General features: G+C 38.3%; 1 protein-coding gene across 1 annotated transcript; it reads left to right on the forward strand.

Moving 5' to 3' along the window:
* Positions 1 to 1,652: 1,652 nt before the first annotated feature.
* Smp_169640 (hypothetical protein) lies at positions 1,653 to 21,571 on the forward strand (the record flags this gene model as incomplete). The annotated part of the gene is made up of 7 exons (XM_018797091.1): positions 1,653 to 2,076; positions 5,942 to 6,433; positions 8,475 to 8,659; positions 9,809 to 9,931; positions 13,556 to 13,663; positions 19,906 to 20,193; positions 21,374 to 21,571. 7 exons carry the CDS (start codon positions 1,653 to 1,655, stop codon positions 21,569 to 21,571), a joined length of 1,818 nt encoding a protein of 605 aa, XP_018652167.1.
* Positions 21,572 to 22,534: the final 963 nt, after the last annotated feature.

Genomic DNA, 22,534 nt, shown 5'->3' on the forward strand with positions numbered 1-22,534 from the left:
CGTCGTCTGGATCACTTAACTAAGTTGCTATTTTGAAGGTACATTAACCTCAAGATTGTTAAACCAATTATGCATCTCCAAAATCCACTAATCACAAAAAGCCGTCAATAAGCAAACTAATAGGGAAATGAAGGTGAACTTGGGGGGAATATAGACGACATTGTCCAGAAAATCTGGTGTTAATTCAGACGGCTTTGTTATTAAAAGCTTCCTTTCGTTCATCGTGGGGAGATTATGATTCATTCTACTTAAATTAACACCAAGTTCACATTTATTACCCCGTTCTTGTTTGTTTGGGTAAGCCTTGTTGAGCGTGTAGTCTGTATGAGTTTTTCGTGAAACTAACTTTCTGTCAATATATTTGGGTATTCATGAGATAATGGCGCATGATTTAAATGACATCATTTTTATTCACAAATTCAGACGTATGAATGTGTTGCAAATGACTGAATGGTATAACTGTTTGTTTACTCCCTGAATTGCGTTCTAGGCTTTATTCTTCGACTCTTCTGGTACTATAATGAGGATCAGAAGACTTGCCGCTCGTTTTTAAGCAAACGTTGGTCTGAAAAGATACTCAACTGACAGCTGTTCGTCAACAATTATAGTCATCTCGTGAAACACACATAGAGTGGTTCCTAAAAAAAATCCAAATTTGAGTAAATTTTCACAACAGCTTGTAGCTTTCTAAGTTTTCTTATTTTCTCCACAACAGTTATGTGCAATGAATGAATAAAAATAATCTGTCTACAAGTTCTAGATTCAGATGTCCGAACGATTGTTTAATACTGTGTGTTTTAGACGCTCAGTCTTTTATCGAATTGTCTAGTATTCGATGGTAGCTTGGTACTTAAAATAGTTCGAAATAAATTCAACGTTGACTCTGTTATCTGTTCTAAATCAAGACATACTGTATTATTGAAAATTGGAGAGTCGAACGATGTCCTGGCTATCTTCCAAGTCAAGAAAAGTTTCTCTGGGTTAGAGTTCGGTGTTTACTTGAAGTGAAGTGCCTTGACTAAATGTAAAAATCACTTGATGTCAAAAACTATAGGAGCGAATTCCAAAAACTTATCTAGTCTCCGTTTACAGTGATCCTTAAATCAAAACTAGTCCTTACTGAAGCGTACTCATGGAATGTGGTATGATTACGTAGTGTAGTCAAAACAAATGATATGGACGCTCAGCTTCTACTCAGGCTTTCTATATTGATTAGCATTAGAGTAGGGCTGTTAATATTATAATTCTTTTAATACGGAGCTTAGTAAATTAGGTTGATTGACGAATTTTTCTGGACGTGATTTCTTCTCGCCGTCTTACGAGTCTTCACTTGTATTTATCAGCGAAACTGTTGTCCGGTGGCTTTGACTCTTGACCTTTCAATGTTGATTTGCAAGTCCCAAATTCATTTTAGTTGACTTACATCTGCAACCGTCAATAAATTTAGCTAAAAGGTCGAGTACTTAAACCCTTATTTCCTCTGTAAACCTTTTGTTAGGTAAGCGTTTTATTACCATTATTTTCCATACACTTTCTCTATGAATATCGGAAATTCAGTTTATAGTAGCGAAAGTAAAACTTACTTGTAACATGACATAAACTTGGCTTCCATATATAAAAATCATACTACTAGTGTTTCGCTTGATTTCCAGATGAGTTTGTTTGGATCTCCCAAGTTGTTTGGGTTTTCACAACCGACGACAAGCGCTGTTAGTGCAGCTCCAACTCTTGGTTTTGGACTACAGCCACCACTCGCCAGTACAACAACACCGTTTGGAGGCTTTGGTTTGGGGTCTAATGTTTCAACTATGAGTTCAGGATTATTTCAAGCGCCAGTGGCAAAAACAACCAATACAACCTTTCCTGGATTCGGACAAAATACAACTCCTTTTCAAGGGTTTAACCTAAACACTCCGAAAACATCCACTGGGTTGTTTGGTTCTACTTTTTCTGCTCCCACCACTAGTACTCAACCGGGTTTAAATCTATTTGGAGCTCAGTTTGGTCAACAAGCATCTCAGAATACTGGATTTAGCTTCACACAACCGACTCAAAGTTTGTTCAACACCCCAAAAAGTGAGCTACTATATCGTTATCTTCAGATAAACTTGTGTGGCTAATTATATTATTAATTTTCATTGTATGTGAGCGGTCAAAGTTGTTTTACGATGGATTTTGTTGAGTCTTCGATGTTCAACGTGAGATACGCAATGGTTGCATGTGCTATTCGTAGTAAACACTATTGTATTAAGTTTCGTCTCAAAGTTATCTCATTAATTACATTATATATGGTGGTTAAGTTTATATTAGTTCCAGAAGGCACCTCTGGTGCTTTATGTTAGCGTACTCAATAAGGGGACCTAATATGCTAGTCTTAATGAAGAAAAGCGTTCGCTGTCGGGCCAAATGTCTTGTTACGTATTTATACAGCCATCCATAATTTATATCTTGCTAAACAACAGTGCGAAACTTATTTATTTACTTTATATCAGTCAGTCAGTCAGCTACAACGTAGGAGAGAGAGAGAGAGTTACCTGTTGTTTTCTATGCAAGAACTTACTTACGCCTGTTACCCCACGTTTCAGCTCCGTACAGTAGGACTGTCTTGACGTTCGTATTAAAGATTCTGACCTTGAAATTGGTTGAGAGTTGTTTAGAGTTCCATATGTTCTTCAGTTGTAGAAATGCTGCCCTTGCTTTGCCAATCCTCGCCTTTACATCTGCATCCGATCCTCCTTGTTTATCAACGATGCTCCCCAGGTACGTGAATGTTTCCACCTCTCCCAGAGTTTCGCCATCAAGTGTGATTGGGTTGGTGTTCTCCGTGTTGCATTTGAGAATCTTGCTTTTTCCTTTGTGAATGTGGAGGCCTATCGATGCGGAGGCTGCTGCTACATTTGCTGTCTTCATCTGCATTTGTTCGTGTGTATGAGAGAGGAGGGCCAGGTCATCTGCGTAGTCCAAATCATCTAATTGATTCTGAGAAGTCCATTGTATTCAGTATTTCCCTTCAGATGTCGAATTCTTCATAATCCAGTCAATCACTAGAAGGAAGAGGAATGGGGAGAGTAAACAGCCTTGTCTGACTCCGGTCCTTACTGGAAATGCATCTGTCAGCTGTCCTCCATGCATGACTCTGCACTGTAGTCCATCGTATGAGTTTTGGATAATGTTGACAATCTTTTCAGGAACTCCATAGTGTCGAAGAAGTTTCCATGATGTTCTCCTGTCCACGCTGTCAAACGCCTTCTCATAGTCAATGAAGTTGACGTACAATGATGAGTTCCACTCAACTGATTGTTCAACGATAATCCGTAGTGTCGCAATCTGGTCTGCACACGACCTATCCTTACAGAATCCAGCCTGTTGATCCCTAAGTTCGGCGTCTACTGCGTCTTTCATCCGATTCAGCAGCACTCTGTTGAAAACTTTTCCTGGTACTGATAACAAACTGATGCCTCTGTAATTCTCGCATTTGCTCAGATCTCCTTTCTTTGGTATCTTGATGAGATATTCTTCTTTCCAGTCAATTGGCACTTGTTCCTCTTCCCAAATCTTCTTGAATAGAAGGTGAAGCATGTTTGCAGTTATTTCAATGTCTGACTTCAGTGCTTCTGCTGGTATATTGTCAGGTCCTGCCGCCTTCCCACTTTTGATTTGTCTGATGGCCATCTTGACTTCTTCGATCGTTGGTGGAGTGACATCTATAGGAAGGTCAATGTGTGCTGCTTCGATGTTCGGTGGATTCAATGGGACTGGTCTATTCAGCAGTTCCTCGAAGTATTCTGCCCATCTTTTCCTCTGTTCTTGAATCTCAGTGATTGTCTTTCCTTCTTTGTCCTTGACTGGTCTCTCTGGTTTGCTATATCTCCCTGCCAATTTCTTCGTTGTATCATATAGTTATTTCATATTCCCTTCTCTTGCAGCTTTTTGCGCCGCCGTTGCTAGTTCTCCCATGTATTTCTGCTTGTCGGCTTTAATGCTTTTCTTCACTTCCCTGTTTGCTTCTGCGTAGTCTGCTTGTGCTTTGACTTGCTCTGCTCGTGTTCGGCTGTTGTTAATTGCTAGTTTCTTGTTCTTCCTTTCTTGAATTTCGTTCAGGGTTCCCATAGAGATCCATTCCTTGTGATAATGCTTCTTAGGACCAAGAACCTCCTGACACGTTGAAGTTAGTGCTTCTTTTATCCCTTTCCAGTTGTCCTCTAAAGTAGTTTCTTGTTCTTTCAGTAGATCCTGTAGAGCCTGGAACCTGTTGTTGAGAGTTATCTTGAATTCATTGAGCTTGTCAGTATCTCGAAGGAAGGCTGTATTGAACCTTTGTAGTGCTGTTTGTCCAGTTGTCCAGTGTTTCTTTAGCTTCAGTCTCATCTTGGCCACAACCAGGTGGTGATCTGAAGATATGTCAGCTCCTCTCCGGGTTCTCACATCTTCCATTGATCTTCGGAATTTTTTGTTGATACAGATGTGATCTATCTGGTTCTCTGTGGTGTGGTCCGGTGAGATCCATGTAACTTTGTGTATGCGCTTGTGTGGGAATATTGTGCCACCTATAACCAATTTGTTGAATGCACATAGGTTTGCAGGTCTCTCCCCACTTTCATTTCTCTCTCCTAATCCATGTCGTCTAATTATATCTTCATATCCTGTGTTGTCCACTCCAACTTTAGCATTTAGATCTCCCATCAGGATGGTGAGGTCCTTTCGTGAGCACTTCTCTATAATTGATTGCAGCCTTTCATAGAACTGATCTTTATCATCGTCGTTGCTATCATTGGTGGGTGCATAACATTGGATAACGTTCATTGTGATCCCTTGCTTCTTTGTTCTGAATGATGCTTTGATTATCCTGGGTCCATGAGATTCCCATCCCACAAGTGCACTTCGTGCTTCTTTGGACAGCATTAGGGCAACTCCCTGAGTGTGTGGAGCATTTTCCCCTTCGTGACCGGAGTACAGCAGCATCTCTCCTGTACCTAGCCTTTGTTGTCCAGTTTGTGTCCAATGGGTTCTGCTGATTCTGAGTACTGCCAAGTTGTATCTCCTCATTTCCATTGCTATTTGGCTGGTCTTTCCTGTCTCCCACATTGTCCGGACGTTCCATGTACCTATAAAGAGTGTTGCTCTGGTTGTTAGAAGGTGCATCGGTCTCGTGACTTCCGAAGAATTTCGGCTTTCATCATGAGACGTCATAATTATTCCTTTAACTCCCAGGGCAGAGTTTAAATGGTCTGAATTATTTTTTCTGGTTAGCGTTTTTTTAGCGAGTTAGCTTTTCTACGGGATGGGGTCGCTAACCCCATGCCCAACCCTCCTCCTTTACCCGGGCTTGGGACCGGCAGTAACTCTAGAAGAGCTACAGGCGGAGTTTCTATGCAAGAAGTGTAAGAGAAAATTGTTGATAAATTGTATACTGAGAATTCCATAGTGTGCTAGCAACAGAATATTGAATGAGGCCACAAATTATTATTATGATGTTAGTTTTGAACCATCATCTGAACTATTCACGTCAGTTCTACTTTGTTGTTCTCTAATTGTTGGTAAAATTATAAAAAGTATTCTAGAAAATGTTTATTGTTTTGTTTGTAGGCTCAGAACTCGCTGAATTTACATCTATTTGGGTAACGAAGTAGTGTTACTAGCATTCACCTAAGAATAATTCAGAGTGAAGTTAAAATAACTGTACTTGGTTACTGAGTTAAAGACTTTGAGACATATATCATGGATATTATTGTAGTAAAGTCTTAACTTTTTTTTATTTTATTTAAACACATACATATTGGTACAAAAGGGCACCAGATACATATGCGCCACACCTTTTAACTTTAAGCATGTATGTTATTACTACCTTGCTAATGACACTGCATTCCATCATTTCATAATTGAAGTTTGTATTATGTGTGTTATGCAGCAGCTGACTGTAAACATTTTTCGTTTATTATAGCGCAGGGTTTCGGTTTTGATCAAAGTCTTCCTGTAGCTGCCCAGCAGCAGCAGCAACAACAACAGGTACAAGTTGCACAACAGAATACAGTCGATGCTTTTTTTGCTTCTCTATCTCAACCTATGTTGTTTGGTGATGAACGTGATTCAGTTATAGCTCGTTGGAATCAACTACAAGCAATGTGGGGTACTGGTATTGGTTACAGTGCTGTGGGTATAGTGAATTATACATCAGAGAATACATTTGCTCGATTAAAATCTATTGGATACAATGTTTTGCCTACAAGCACAGATGCTGATGGACTTGTTTGTTTATACATTGGTCGTCCATTCTCTGAAGTTACAAATCAACGTCAAGCTGTACAAGATATTTTATTTAGACTATTAGGTGGTCGTCCTAATTTACAACTGGTGGTGGAAGAAATTCGTCCATGTGCTGAAGCTGAAGATAGTACTGAGGTCATATTGAAAGTCGTGGAACGATTAGCTACTGGTAAGTTAGTTCTTCATTTGGTCTATTAACTGTATCATAGTATTAGTATGCTGTTGTTTTTAGTAAGTGTTTAATGATTTGCACAGCATTTTGACTTATTTTTAACTGCAATTTGTTTCCTAGTTAGAACATATTACTCACTGAGAATTCGTCAGCATAATATTACCTAACATATTTTAGGGATATTATGACCCATAATTTTCACCACAATGCGTTTTTGGTTAACATACGGCGGTGGTATCGTCTTGTTAAGCTATTCCATTAATAAACCATAATTATTTACTACCCTATACTTCCACTATTCCTAGTCCTCTTGAGATTTGTAAAATAAATGTTTTTTCTAAAATCAAGATTCCACCATTCAGTTGTTCTGAAAAAATACGTTGGGAGAATGGCAGATGTAGGTTTGTGTGTTGACATTATTCTTCTCGGTTGTTTAAGTACTTGTATCTTAGAGTAATATATTTCAATAAATTTATGCAAAGTATATTTATTGAAGATAGAGAATACCGAATGGCCCTTAAAATTTGTTAGTGTTGTGAAACTATTATCTAATGTAATGAGACCACTAGGTCAGGGTATCTTATGTCATTCACCTAACGGGACACATCACATATTTCCAGGACGCGCGTCTCGTCCTCAGTGGCCGAGTGGATAACGCGATGGCGTTTGAAACGAAAGGTACTGGATTCGAGTCCCAGTGTGAACATCAACTCTGAGATGCAAGTACGTCCAGCTGACGAGCCCCAAATAGGACGAAACGCGCGTCCTGGATTCCACTGCTATCCACTATCCATCTTTGCTTACTATGTCATGATAGTTCGACTTACTTTTCCGCAATTCATCGTCACTTCTATCTCACTAATATCTGGGAGTTAATATTTTAACTTTTCCTGCATATTTATAATTTCAATAATTCAATCACCTCAACTAGTGATATATATAAGCAAATATCGGAAAATCAAATCAACAGTGGGTTCTTTGAGGATAGTCTGATAGAATTACTCCTAAGATGTACTCTGAACGTCTATTTTGTCTTCAATACTTATTATAGACAAATTGATGGAATAGGTATGGACTCACTTCTAGGCCTAGTTTTATCTGACCTCAATAATTCCTGAGTTATTTGTAAAAGATACAGAATGAATTTTATTTACTGCATAACTAATTAGCTGTTTCATAAGCAACTGGTGATTTTGTGTACATAGTACTCTATAGCTTTTGTATAAACGTCAGTTTTCTATGTATCGGACATATTTTTTGGCTACCTGAATTGTTTTTGGATTCTGTTTCTAAATCTACAAGAAAGAATCCACTTAGCTTAACTCTGTACAGACATGGTATCCACAGCCATCAAATAAGAGGTGTATTTTTGATGATAATATGACGGCCTATATTCTTCTCTTTTTGTTTTATACTGCAGCTTGTATTATTCTTTCAACATTTCGTGTTAACTGATTTTCAATATGCTGACATGATGTATGTCAACTTGAACTGACTCACATTTATTCTAAATTATTGATTGATGTTCTTGTTGGGGATGTCAAATCCCCAGAACTTACTTGGTAAATGGCTTAATCTTGTAGTTTTATTTTGAAAATTTGAATTTAGCTGTTTTCGCGCCAAACGCGCTCTTTTTACCTTCGCGTCATATTTCCCACCTGTAAACTATCTTAACCGCTATTGGTCCTTTGTTTCTTTATGTGTGCTATTTACTAATGATGCTCAAGGACAATTTGTTACTGTATAAATGCGCTTGACTTTTTCCCTTATTTGATTGCTTGTACTCGGCTGCTTACGGAATACATATATATTCCCCTACTTGCCTTGGACTTCTTCATCTAGTTAGCGGGGCCTGGGACTAACCGATTAGAATAGCTATCGTGTCATTGTGTCATTGGCTTTCGTTCGTTACCGCGGAATCGATTTAGTTCAGGCATAACAGTTTTGCAATAGGTATGGTTTAAGATCTATGGTATGAATAGTTGGTTTAAGTGGTATTTTAGTGTTTTGAAATTGTGTTTCACTCTTCCTGTTGAAGGTACAACATCGACTATATCTGCCAGTGAACTTGCAAAGTATTTATCAAGCCCATCAGTTGCGCCGCAACTTCAATCACAATTATGTGTGAACCGTTTAATTCCGGAAATATCTCCGTCTGCTTCACAGATAGTCGCATATAATGAGAATCCACCAGCTGGTTTTGACAGACTAATATGGCAACAGGTAAATCTATAACACATGTGCAAAAAATTTTCATTTTACTGAACTTTTTGAGATATTTTTATGCATTCGTTATTTATTAATTCTTTTGCCGGATACAGATTCTTGTATCGGCTCCGAGCCACATTCTAAGTAAATGGTTTAGTGATGTTACACAAACTTAATAAGGTGGAACAAATTCAAACTTACAACACATTGACTGAAAGTGGAAGGCCTCAACCACTGGCTCGCTGCTCCAACTTATACATTCGGCATTCGATTATCTGATCACTGTGTAGTGGTTAAAGAATAGTCAGTTTTCAATCAATAAGTTGACTATTTGAAGTTCTTTTCAGCTATTTCACTTTAGGTATTCAGGTAGTGTTGCTAGCTCTCAAACCTTAAATGTGACTCATCGTCGATTACATAAACCTGTACTTGATAGATGGATCGAATTACTGTTAAAATCGGGTATCGCCACTGTTTTACACTAGTTCCATCTACTTCGGTTTGTATAAAATTAGGTAATATCTATTGCGCAATCGGTGTAATATGTAAACTAATTCATATACTTTTAAATGTGTAATATTCAATAACCTGTTTGAAGTAATGTTTTGAAATCAGAACCTGATATCTTCCTACATTTAGATTTTTTTGTTGTACTTTCTTAAAATACACTCATTAGGTTTTGTTCAGTTTGTCACTACTTTTGTTATATGTATTATGAATGATTAGTAAATATTTTGAACGTTTTCATTCATTAATTATGATCTAAAAAACGACAGAAATATATATTTCTTTTCAAAAAATAAATTATTTTATTCCATATTTATTACTCACTATCATTTAGGCATAATTTTAATTTCATTATCTCACGGAAATGGACTTTAAGTATTTTCGTTTATTTTAAATAAATTCCAAGTCGTTTGAATTGGTGTATTGAGGCATAAAACCAGTAAATATCCGCGAAAGCTTATGCTTGCAACAATAGATGGCGTTTTACTCATTCTTTAACAGTTATTTCTATGTATTCTCAGCAATTCTACTTATTTCTGTGTGAGAGATCCACTTCATCACTTACGTTTGTATAGTGTTTTTATCAGCTTTATATATGTATATGTTATAGAAACGTTGACTTTTTTTCCAAAATTGAAATTTCCGAACTGTATCTAGGCCTGTCTCGACAATCCACATCCTAATCGTATGATTCCAGTTCCATTTATTGGATTTTCTGACTTGAAGCGACGTAAATGTGATCAACTTGCTTACGGTGAACAACAGAGCAGTATGATTAAGGTATGATATCTTGTTTTTTTCCATTGAATTACTTTTTTCGCGTAAATTCATTGGACTGTTTCACTATCAGTTTACTTTCATCAACAAATAAGCACCTTAGATTTTTTTGCTGAAGTATGTTTGTATCCTTTGGTGTTTGCTGCTAGAAGTATGTAGATAACCGGGACTTTATGGCTGGCCCCACTGCGAAATATAGTTCTTGAGGCATCTGGAAAGAAAACTAGACCGGTAGTGGTTTGGCGGCCGCATAGCCCAAAGGACAACTGGTTAAACCCAGTCACACATTGTCTTTATCCCAGTAGTTCTTCATGTGCTAGCTCTGTACTTTAAAGGCTTTACCATCGGCAAGAGAAATCTGTGGGGCAAGGTAGGGCGTGGTAGTTTTAAAGCTTAACTATTCGCATCGTTGTAGATACCTGGTCATGTGAGGAAACACCTTACTGTTACCACATTCCAGTTCAACCGACAGTACGGTTTCGCCGTCGGACACTGATTGTGTTTGTTGGTCAGGTAATTAGCCATCGGTGTTCGTAAAATTGTAATATCAAGTGAGAAATGTCATTTTCATACAAAATTCAGGAATTCTCCTGTAGCTTGTAAAAGTGAATTTATTATACAGAAATTTGTTTCCAATTCTTTGACTATGTTGCTCAGTTATAATACAGAGACTGATAGTTCTTGACATCTCTCAATCATAATTTCACGTAAAATATTTTCGAATTAGTGTTTTAAATAACAAGGTAAAAATTTAGTGTGATCGTTTGAAACCGTTCGTTGATTATCTTTCTATTGTCCATTCCACTGAAATCAATACTTAGATGAAAGATTCACGCAAACTTTTCAATTATAGTGAATATCTTACTGTCATCCTTAAACTTTTATGGATCACATGAGGTTCTGTCTTTATTTTAATGGTAATGCTTGTTTTCATCATAACTTATGCTAAGCATAAAGAAGTTAGCCTGATTGGTGTAATTATCGAAACTTGAATATATAATACCCATGGAAACTAGATAACTGTCTCATCATGAATACGGCGCTTAGATTATACCTAAAAGTTTTGTATACAACCTGGGTCCCTTTATTTCGTAAATAGGTTGTAAATAAGTTGCGGCAAATGTTATGTTTATTTTAAGTCCTGTGAAAAGTTCGAATCGAGTATATCTCATAGAACCTTTACTGAAACCGTTTATAACTGAATTCTCTTGAATCAATTATAACAAACAATGTTTCTTAAAGGTCTATATTTTCTCGATTTATAGCTAATTTGGTTGTAGTTATCTTTTCTGAAGTAACCTTTGTATTTGGGATCTTTCTGAAACTACTTTTCTACTCACACCTACCTTGACAACTGAGATTTTAAACCACATAGATTGTTGCTCTTCTACCCTGACCGTTGTTGCTACCTTGACGTGGTGGTCGGGTTTACCTATCGTGATGAACCGATCTAGCTATACTGGCTGGAACAGTCATTCTCAGAGGTCCTACCATGCCATACAGGTCGGTTGAAGAGCGGTAAACACAAGAGCAGCAAACCGAAGGTCCGAAGGCGAAGTCGTACTGCCGACTGTACAGAGGTGTGACGGCAGTAAGGTGTTTCCTTCAGACAACCAGCATGACAGCGATGCTGCCTTCAAACAAGGAGGGGTGGGGTTAGAAAAGGTCGACCTTGAAAATGCACTCCTCTCCTGATCCCACGGATATCCGTCTCCAGCGGTAAGGTCCCAACAAGTACAGAGCTGACACAAAAATTACCCTCAAAAAGGTTGTGTGTGACCGACCTCGAGCAGTTGTCCCTTGGGCACTGCGGTCTCGCTCTCAGGTCATTAAGACCACTTCTAATCCAATTTCCTTTTCAGGTACTTCTAGAAGGACTCTTCCAAGGTGTGGGCTACCGGAAAGTGATAACTGCCCTCATACCTCTAACAGTACTCAAGATAACTGTATTCATAATTAATCTCCTTCAATTCCTACTATCCCTTCTACCTTGACTTCCAACACTAAACCTTTTTTTCGGCTTTCTCCTCAAGTGTCACCATGGGCAACGATTCTAGTGCGCAAAACACTGTCCCAGGTCTACTAAAACCTCGCTCCAAGCTACACATTGGAGCCTTCAACGTACGCACCCTGTCATCTGATTTTACAACCTCAAGTGGTGTCCGACAAGGCTGTCCACCATTCTCATTTTTGTTTAACTTCATTATAGACCTATTGCTGGAAATAACACTCTTGTCGACTGAATTTTCAGGAATCGATCTCCTACCAGGAGGTCCACTTATCGGCTTAGAATACGCAGATGATATAGTCCTGTTTGGTGAAGACGCTGACAAAATGCAGAGTCTTTTGTTAGAACTGAGTAATAATGCCAGGATGTTTGGGATACGTTTCTCCCCATCCAAATGTAAATTGTTACTCCAGAACTGGCCTGCGTCAACACCTGAACTAAGGATAGGGAGTGAAGTAGTCGAACACGTCGACAACTTCACTTATCTTGGAAGTCCGGTCAGCCCTAATGGGTTGGTGTCTGACGAAAACTCACCACGGATTCAAAAAGCTCGTTTGGCTTTTACCAACTTACGTCACCTATGGCGAGATATCCGTCTGTCAATTAAGGAACGATTATACTGCACAGAAGTTCGCTCTCTTCTATTTTACGGCTGTGAAACGTGGTCATTAAGAGTAGAAGATACTCGTACGTTACTATTATTTGACTACAGATACCTTAGAAATATTGCTCGCATCAGCTGGGATCACCGGGTAAGTAATAGTGAGGTTAGACACAGAGTATTAGGGAATGATGGTAAATTAGTTGATGAGGTTGTGAATATGTTTTGGCCACGTGTTACGTATGCCTGAACACCGATTACCACGACGCTCTATACTGACTAGTATTGGGGATGGTTGGAAGAGAGTTAAGGGCGGCCAAACGAAAACATGACATCAGAGCTTAAAGTCACTAACTTCTAGTCTAAGCCATGTTGGTAGATGCAGATTAGTTGGTTGTGGTCCGTGCGACTATCGTAACCAATGGTTGGAAACTCTGTGTGACATGGCGTAGGTGTATACACTCTTTATCTTCCCTTAAACTATAAGATTAAAATTGCTTCATATGTCTTTCTTCCTGTACTATATCCTTATATACAATCTTTCTTTTATATATTACCACCATTGAATTAACTACTATGAATTTGGTGTTCGTCTTGTTGTGCTAATGAGGTATAGCAACTTGAACTGATGCATATATGTGCCTGGTCCTACGTTGTAGCTGACTGTTCCTCTTCTATCTGTCTAAGTAGATTATTGATGATGTATGTATAACTCATAGTTGTTTTAATCACTTGGCACTCAATAAAGTTTATTTAAACTCATTGATTATTTTGTCAAGGATTCATTATCTTACGTGTATCTTCTGATCGATATTAACGCTACTAAAAATGTCACATCAGTATATCTATTTATTTATGTTCACATTTCCACAACTGTATTTCACTTTTCCTTGTTCATTCATCTATACTACGTTCACCCTCCCCTCACACACTGCCTTAAAATGACTTTCATCAAAATCTTCATATTCATATTCATTCACGTGGTAATTTATATATGTTTAATATATTACCTTTTTAGTATATCACTGAATTGGTGTCTAAGCTACGCACTGGTCAACTTGGTATGTCACAACGACTTATTCAATTAAAACGCAAACAAATTGAATTAAGTCATAGAGTGTTGAAAGTGAGTTAATTATATGTTCTTTTGTTGTTAAACACTATTATTTAATGTGGATATATGCATAGATATGTTAGAAAATCAGGTATATTTGAGCAAGTGTATTTGTTGTTTACCTTATATTAATTTCTGATAAATATTATTTTCAATGTACCAAGGTGAATTATAGATAATTGGTTGAAATCGCATTTGTTCTGGGTTCAAATTTATGCAAGTGACTAGGTTTCCAGAATGAAGTTTGGATCTGTTTATTACTTTGGAAATTAGCCATCAAAGCTAATTTCAACAAATTTTGGTTAATTGTCAAAGATTTGTTGTACATAACAAATAAATCTACATGTTTAGGACAAGAAACCATTATTTTGGGTACTGTAGACTAACAGCTAATCTGGCGCAACCTTTTCTCGGTTCAAATAACCTCGCTTAACATATTGATACTATCAAAAATAATTAACCACAAGGAAATTGAAAAGAAGAAGTCAGTTAAAACAGAGACTAAAGTTAATGAATAAATATGCATTATTACAACTAATGTAAGACCATGTTACTTTAAATCTTCAGTCAATAGTTTTAGTTAATAAAAAGAAAATTCAACTAGAAAGTATTTACTTCTCTAAACAATACTGACCAAAAGTCAAACGTTTGATGTGACATTTTAATCTGACATTCATTCAGCTATCTTCATCATTATTATTTTCACTTCGATCAGCATAGTATATATCTGTAGGAGATGACTAGTTTATACATTTTACACGCCCTAACCACTGTAGTCAACAGAGATCCGTTATCGATCTCTCTCCTCAATAATAAATTCAAAGTCTGTCTTATTATAAAATCAAACATCTAATTTATGCAATAGTCTCGATTAGTGAATTGCTATTCTTTCAAAGTTAATAAAAACGTATTTTTAAGATCAGTTACTTTAGGTATCTCACTTAGAATGATCAATAGGCCAGTACACTTGATTTAAATATAAAAAATTATATAAAATTCAGTCTATAAACTTTAAAGTAACTATGTAAATTTGATAAAAGAAAGTTGTTTTTATGGACGGTTAACTGTTATGGATTGTGAACAGAAAATTAGATTGCTCACAACAATGTATACAACACCATTAGGGAGATTATCCAATGAATGCTGCAAAGTCATTTACTATTTAAAAATCACATATACAAATCGATGTGATTGTGAAAAATGACTCAGTCAGTCAGTCAGTCACAACGTAGAACTTCGTACTTACGTACATCAGTTCGAGTTGCCATACTACATTAACACAGAGATGAAGTTGTCGATTCAAATCCCATAGTGGTAGAAGTAGTAAGAGTATAAGCATTATGTGAAAGATTAAGGTTTGAAGAAGTTATTGAAGGAGTATAATACAGTGAAATAAATTTGGAAAGAGAAAAAGATAGAGACATGAGGAATTCAAAAGATTAGAAGTTGATAGAACACAAAGAGTGGATGCACCTTCGCCATTGCAAACGATTTTGAGCCATGTCATTCAAGGTCTCTAACCATCGGTTGCTATCATCTCGCGAATCCCAACCAGGTAGTCTACACCTACCAACATGACTCAGTCCAATTGTCAGTGACTTCATAGATTTGTGCCACGTTTTGGTCTGGCCACCTCTAGCTTTCTTCCAACCTACTCCTACACCATGAAACATTGCACATCGGGGCAGTCGGTGGTTGGGCTTACGTAACACGTGTCCCAGCCATCTCAACTGATGAAGTTTCACTACTTCATCAATCGATTTGCCATCCTTACCTAGTACCCGTTTCCTAACAACTGCATTACTTACTCGGTGGTCCCAGGATATACGAGCAATGCTTCGAAGACACCTGTGATCAAATACTAGTAGCCTACGAATATCCTCTACTCTTATCGGCCATGTTTCACTACCATAAAGTAGGACGGAACGAACTGCTGCACAGTAAACCCGTCCTTTGGTTGCTAGACGGATATCTCTCCTACGCCATAAATGACGCAAGTTGGCGAAAGCTAGACGAGCCTTCTGTATCCGTGCTGAGATTTCGTCACACATCAGACCATAAGGGCTGATGAGACTCCCAAAATAAGTGAAGCAGTCAACACGCTCAACTTCTTCACTCCCTATCATTAGTTCAGGTGTCGCTGCAACCCAATCCTGAAGTAACATTTTGCATTTCGAGGGAGAGAATCGCATCCCGAACATGCCTGCATAGTTGCTTATAGTGGTCAGAAGACTCCATGTTGCCAGCGTCCTCACCAAGTAAAACTATGTCGTCGGCGTATTCTAAGTCAACAAGTGAGCCTCCCGGTGAAAGTTCAACTCCTGGAGGTTTAGCTGATGAAAGTGTTATCTCCAAAAGTATGTCAATGACAAAGTTAAACAAGAATGGGGAGAGTGAACAACCCTGACGAACACCACTTGAGGTAATCAATTCTGATGACAGTTCGCCATAGGCTCTAACTCGACCAGTTGTGTTCGAGTAGAGAGGCTTTATGAGGTTAATGTACTTCTCTGGTACTCCTTTCAGTGACAAACACTGCCATAGAATCTCACGACCAACGGAGTCAAATACCGCCTTAAGGTCAAGAAATAATACTATTGTGGGGTGTCTGAATGTGTATCTATGTTCTAGGACCTGACGTAGTGTGAATATCTGGTCTATACAACCATATCCAGGTGGAAAACCAGCCTGGTTTTCTCTAGTCTGCTCTTCACGAGCTTTGCTTAGGCGTCGAAGTATTTTTGAAGTTAATATTTTAGACACTATATTAGTCAAACTGATCCCTCTGTGATTGTCACAGGAGGACTTTTGTCCTTTCTTATAGACTGACACAATCAGTGATTGGGACCAGTCAGATGGAATTACGTCCAGTTCCCAGATTCTACCTAAGACCTCAGTCAATCTCGCTGCTAGTACTGGACCATCATCCTTAAAAATCTCAGGGGTCAACCTGTCAGGGCCTGCTGCTCTCCCTCGCTTCAGATTTCCTATAGCTTTTTCAACCTCGTAGAGAGTTGGAGGACTTACATCAATTTTCCATTCAGGACGACTGGGGATCGTGGGTAACTGAAGTGTGGCTGAAGGCCAGTTGAACTGATCCCTAAAGTGTTCTGCCCATCGATCCAATCTCCTGGATTGAAAATGAATGATATGCCCTTCTTTATCTGAGATGGTTTCACTGATACTTGGGTTCCTAATACCGGTTTCTTTAACGAGTCTGAATAGCTGCCTACTGTTACCTATTGCCGCTGCCTTTTCCATCTCTCTTGCTTTCGCTACCCACCACTGTTCACGATCATTACGTAGGCTTCTTATTAGCCTGCGCTTAAGCTGACTCCGCTCTTCGTTATGTTCAGAGCCAGGTGGGATGAGTTTTCGAGCATCTATCAGTGCGGTAGATGCTGCTGAGATCCATTGTTTCTCCCTAACCTTATGGTTTACCTTACTAGCGGATATCACTGCTATTTCCACAGCTTTTCGGATGTCATTCCACGCTGCTTCGGGGTAGGCACAACTTACATGGCTGCCTAACTGTTTTTCCAGTTGTTCCTGAAATACTTTTTTAGCTTGCCTATCATTAAGTAGAACCCTTAGAGGCTTACCTACAGTGTCTTTCTTACGTCCGGTAAGACGCAGACAGATACGTGCTCGCACTAGAGCATGATCTGAATCTAAACATGTGCTCCAGAATGAGCGACAGTCCTCTATCGAGCCCCTCCATCGGTGGCTGATAGCGATGTGATCTAATTGGGTCCAACGTTGGGACGAATTCGGGAGTCGCCATGTCAAAAGATGTTTTTCCTTATGCTTAAAGTTAGTATTTGCAAGAAATAGACGGTTATCTGAGCACAGCTGCAACAGACGGTCGCCATTATCTGTTCTTTTAGACACGACACCATAAGATCCACCCAGGTGTCTTTCCCTTTCACTTAGTTTACCTACTTGAGCATTGAAGTCACCTGCCACTATTACTACATCAGAGCGCCTAGCTTTTCGGAGAAGGTCAGAAAGCTTCCTGTAGAACTCATCTTTTATATCGTCTGAGCTGCAGTCAGTGGGAGAGTAGGCAGAGACGACGAAGAGGCAACGACGAGTTTCCCTATCTTTTCGAGTCCTTACTGATCCGTTTAGTCGGACAGCGCATAGACGACTGTCTACTGGGATCCAGTCTAAAAGAGCTAGTTCTGCCCTAGGACATAATGCTATACCTACTCCAGCGAGGCCACGGGAAGCAGCATCAGGGCTTCCAGATACACGAAGCGTGTATCGAGATGGTTCTTTATTTTGATAAGGTTAGGTCAAATGAATGACACTACTCGGATCTTGTATGTGCGTTTCGGAGACGCAGCAGACATCGATGGTGTAAGATTCTAAAGTCCTAGCTAAGGAAGCCTGTTGTCCTATTTGGCACAATGTCCGGACATTAAAAGTTCCTACATGTAGTTTAGAGCGTGGTTTCAGGAGACCAGGAATAACGTTCCGTGTACTTGAATCGTTTGCCCTAGCGGTGCGAGGTGATAAAAGGACGTGGGAAGGGTTAGTCGTGGAGATAAGAGAGTTATTAGGTGTAGGAGGGATTTGAAAGTGACCAACTTGGTCTCGTGTACAGTTATGGGTATGAGGGCTAATATCACTTCCCGGCTGCCCACACCGTGGAAGGGTATTTCTTGAGGGACCTGAAAAGGAAGTTGGATTAGTGTTGGTCTTAACGACCTGGGAGCGTGACCGCAGTGCCCAAGGGACAACTGCTTGGAACCGGTCACGCGCGGCCTTTTTGTGGGGGATTTTTGACGTGTTAGCTCCGTTCTTCAAAAGGCCTTACCGCCGGAGACGGAAATCCGTGGGATAAGGCGAGGTGTGCATTTTTAGGGTCGACCTTTTCTAACCCCACCCCTCCTTGTTTGAAGGCAGCATCGCTGTCATGCTGGTTGTCTGAAGGAAACACCTTACTGCCGTCACACCTCTGTACAGTCGGCAGTACGACTTCGCCTTCGGACCTTGGGATTGCTGCTCTTGTGTTTACCGCTCTTCAACCGACCTGTCTGGCATGGTAGGACCTTGAGGAACGATTGTTCCAGCCAGTATAGGTCGATTGGATCATCACGATAGGCAAGCCCGACCACCACGTCAAGGTAGCAGCAACGGTCGGGTAATCAATAGTTGAGTAAATTTCAACCGTTTACAACTCATCATTAATTTATTATTTATTTAAACACATAAATATTTGTACAAAAGGGACACCAGATACATATCCGCTACACAAATCTCATTTGCTTTATGTGAGGGCTGTGATACTGCCCGGGTGCCCAAACTGAAGCAGGTGGTTTTCTTAGGTGGCCACACCTCAAACCTTTGACCTAAAGGTCTAAGCCACAAGGCATTGGAGCAACGTTAGGAGATGCAGTCCCATGGTAGCCGATGACCAACAGTTGGTTCATACGCCATTTGTTCGATCAGGATACTGGAGCCCATGTGCACCATTGGTTTGGAATCAGGGTTTTCCAACTCCCCTAGGTGGATCCTTCATATCCACCAACCCGGTTATAGCGCCAGACATTCGCTTTTGTCCTGTCAATTTCGTAAACAACAGTAATGCCACGAGAAGGTAGTGAGTAGGACTTTCCTATCAGTGACTTATCATCTATACACAGTTTATTAATGTCGTTGTAATAAATAAATAAATACCATAACAAATAAACAGACTAGTGATCCATTTACTAACGAATCCAAAGTGTATCCATTCGGCAAATATTAATTAACTATTGATTGGTCATTGAGTTGTAACCAATGTCCTATTTGTCTAGTCCGTTATTGGTGATCGAATTCTATTTATCAAGTTGTAATGTGGTCACTAGTCCAAATGACTAAAGGACTTAATGTATATGATATTCGTTACCATTCAGAGACCAATCAGTTGTAAATATTTCAGTCCTACTGTTGATTATTCATGACTCGTATACCTCCTATGGTAACATATCAGGTTATGAAGCTGAGCTATGCAGGTTCGAACCACACAGGGATTATCAGTTCGCTTAAGTTTCCAAGTACTTCTTGCTGATAATGAATAGCTAGCACGAAAATTAAGTTCAATATTTCCTGTTGTCCACGTCTAGCCATCTAACACAACTGATTTTTATTACCATTTCATAATCTTCAAATACTTTCTTCTTTTTCAAAATAGCAAATTGAAATAAAATTTAAGTTGTATAGTCTCTTATATTTATCTGTTTTCAAAACACATTTTTAATTCTAAGGTTCTCAAGAACCAAGAAGTTCATAGACGATGTGGATTTGCTATAAGTGTAGAAGAAGAGGGAATGCGTTGTGAACTTGAAAGAATTTGGTCGGAACTTGTCGCTCCAAGAGGTTTACGTATTCGATTTCAAGAAGCATTGTCTACACTTCGTAATTCTTCTGAGTTTAACAAAAGAGATAAAGAAAATATTGGATCGGTTTATAAAGGTGTTCATCCATTAGAATCTGGAGATGGTTATCCGTCAACTTGGAGTTTAGATCCAGATTCGTTAAATGAACTGAAAGAGGTAGATTGTGTGTATACTTTATTAGTTGAGTGTATATTCGTTTTTAAGTATGCACTTTATATTCAGTTTATCTAATTTTCTATAATTATTTGAAATTACGTGTTTTCAGTAATCAGGATAGGACTCTGCATTAAAGCGTTTTCGTACTTGTTAACATCTATCAAAACAGCTAAATATGTTTAATGTAAAAAGCCTAACTGGTCTGCGAGTAATTGTAGTGTTTCTATTCATTCTACTCATAAGTAGCCTAAAATTTTATAAACATTTCATAGACAGACATTTTTTACGCTAGACTCTAGGTGTCTTTTTTCGAAATTCAATATAGATTGTGATTTTTTAACTTAGGAAGCCTAGTAACATTATTTTGTGCTAACCCACAAGGCCTTTTTTGATTTTTTTAGAGAAATTCCTATGTAAAATTGTGCTTTTGATTTTAATGCTTCATTTTCTTACTATTCAGTCACTAGTTTGTTCTCTGCTCCATCGATTCCGCTAATGATTTTAATCTTCACAGTCTAATATAGTTTATTGAACTGTAAACGATCACTGATTTCAGTACAATCTGAGAGCACTAAGTTTGTTATTTCACTTAGGTGTAATGTACTGATGTTGTGTTTTGGAATCACTGTTTTGTATATACTGCCCAAGCTCTAGTAATTTTTAATGAAATGCTGGTATGTTTCAATGAGTCGTTTCACTTAATATTGAATTTAAGAAGCAAAAACCCCGTAGATGAAAGTAATTTAACTATGGATATTGATTGTGCGATATGCTGATGGTTCTCAATTCTATAACATAGTAACTAACATTTTCACGTTATTAGATAATCAGAAGCAATTATATGGAAGTCTAACTCACGATAAATCAGTGCTAAAGCCTCACTCTAACATTGGATAAAGTGAGCTGGATTCGCAAATAGATCATAAATTCCCTGAGGATTACATACACTTTTTGCTGACGAGAAACTTTAATCCAAGAAAACGGGGATTCATACATACACAACATCAAAACATAGTGCACGCTATGTTGAATCATTTGTTTATGTTATTTTATTTCTTTAAAGTCCAGCTACCAATCTTAGTCTTACAACCAATGATTATTTTGTTGACTTTTTTTCCATTAAGTCCTGTTTAGTGGATGATTATAATCACCTTTCTGTTTGTATTATTTTTATCCTCAGTATTTAACTCAACGTCATAATGGTATTCGTGAAATGCAACGACTTATCACTGAAATGACAAACAATTTGAAAGTTATGGAAGATAATCCGATAACTAATATTAATCCATCTGTACATAAATCACCATTTGTAAACTCTCCTCCGATCGGTGGGATGCACAAGGTGTCGTTCGCAGTTAATTCTCGTATTGTTCATTGATTGTTTGTCTCTCTCTTTTTCTCTATGTTGGTGTGTGTACTTCGTAAACGTTTAATTTTGTACATTTTATATGCTTTGCAAACAATGTGAGTGTGCCACTTTATTGTACAAATCATTAGTGATATTTTTAATGTTTACTGCTGTTAGTTTTTTTTGCTATCTAATCAATCAGGTCTATTTATTCCATGTTTCGTTTTGTATTTTTCCGCTTTTTTCTTCAAGGTATTGGATTAACTAGTACACTTACACTTAAGTGAATTTGACACCATTTTATTATGTAAAGGATTTAGATATTAGCAAAGATAAGACCAGGTGATTCATTTTGTTTCATCTAGGACTTATAACAGTGGTACCTAATAGTCGTTATAGTAACTGAGACACCTATAAAGTTCAATGAATGGACTCTTGTTAGATATATATATGATACAAAAATTAGTGGATATTTCTACACAATCTTTAACGTCTACCGTGAAGAAGTACGTAATGTAGCGGAGCCATTGGAAAAAACTTAATTACCGCAGAAATCACATACCACAGTGCAAGGATGTTTGGGATATCATTCTCTTTCTACAAGTGAGAATTTTCGTCTCAGGACTTATGTATGTCAGCCTCAAATCAGATTCAGGAGTAATGTTATTAAACACGTTGACCACATATCTTATATAATCGGGTATCTGACGAAATTTTGGCATGTACCAAAAGGTCTCTTGACTAACATGTACCCCCTGTAGCGCAAATTAATCCTCCATATATAAAACGAAGTTCTAACATTTAATAGATAAGCGCATTTAAACCTACGCTGATAGATACATTTTTTTAGTTCATGGTAACGTTATTATCAATAGGCCTCGGCTAGTCATATTCAATGCACAGCCTCACACAAGTGTGGGTTAGTCGAAGTTTCTATATCATATCAGCACGATGAGACGAAATTAACGTGATGAGTAGCAAAGTAATTGAAGC

This window comes from Schistosoma mansoni, chromosome 4 (assembly GCF_000237925.1).
Source record: "Schistosoma mansoni strain Puerto Rico chromosome 4, complete genome".
NCBI lineage: Eukaryota > Metazoa > Platyhelminthes > Trematoda > Strigeidida > Schistosomatidae > Schistosoma > Schistosoma mansoni.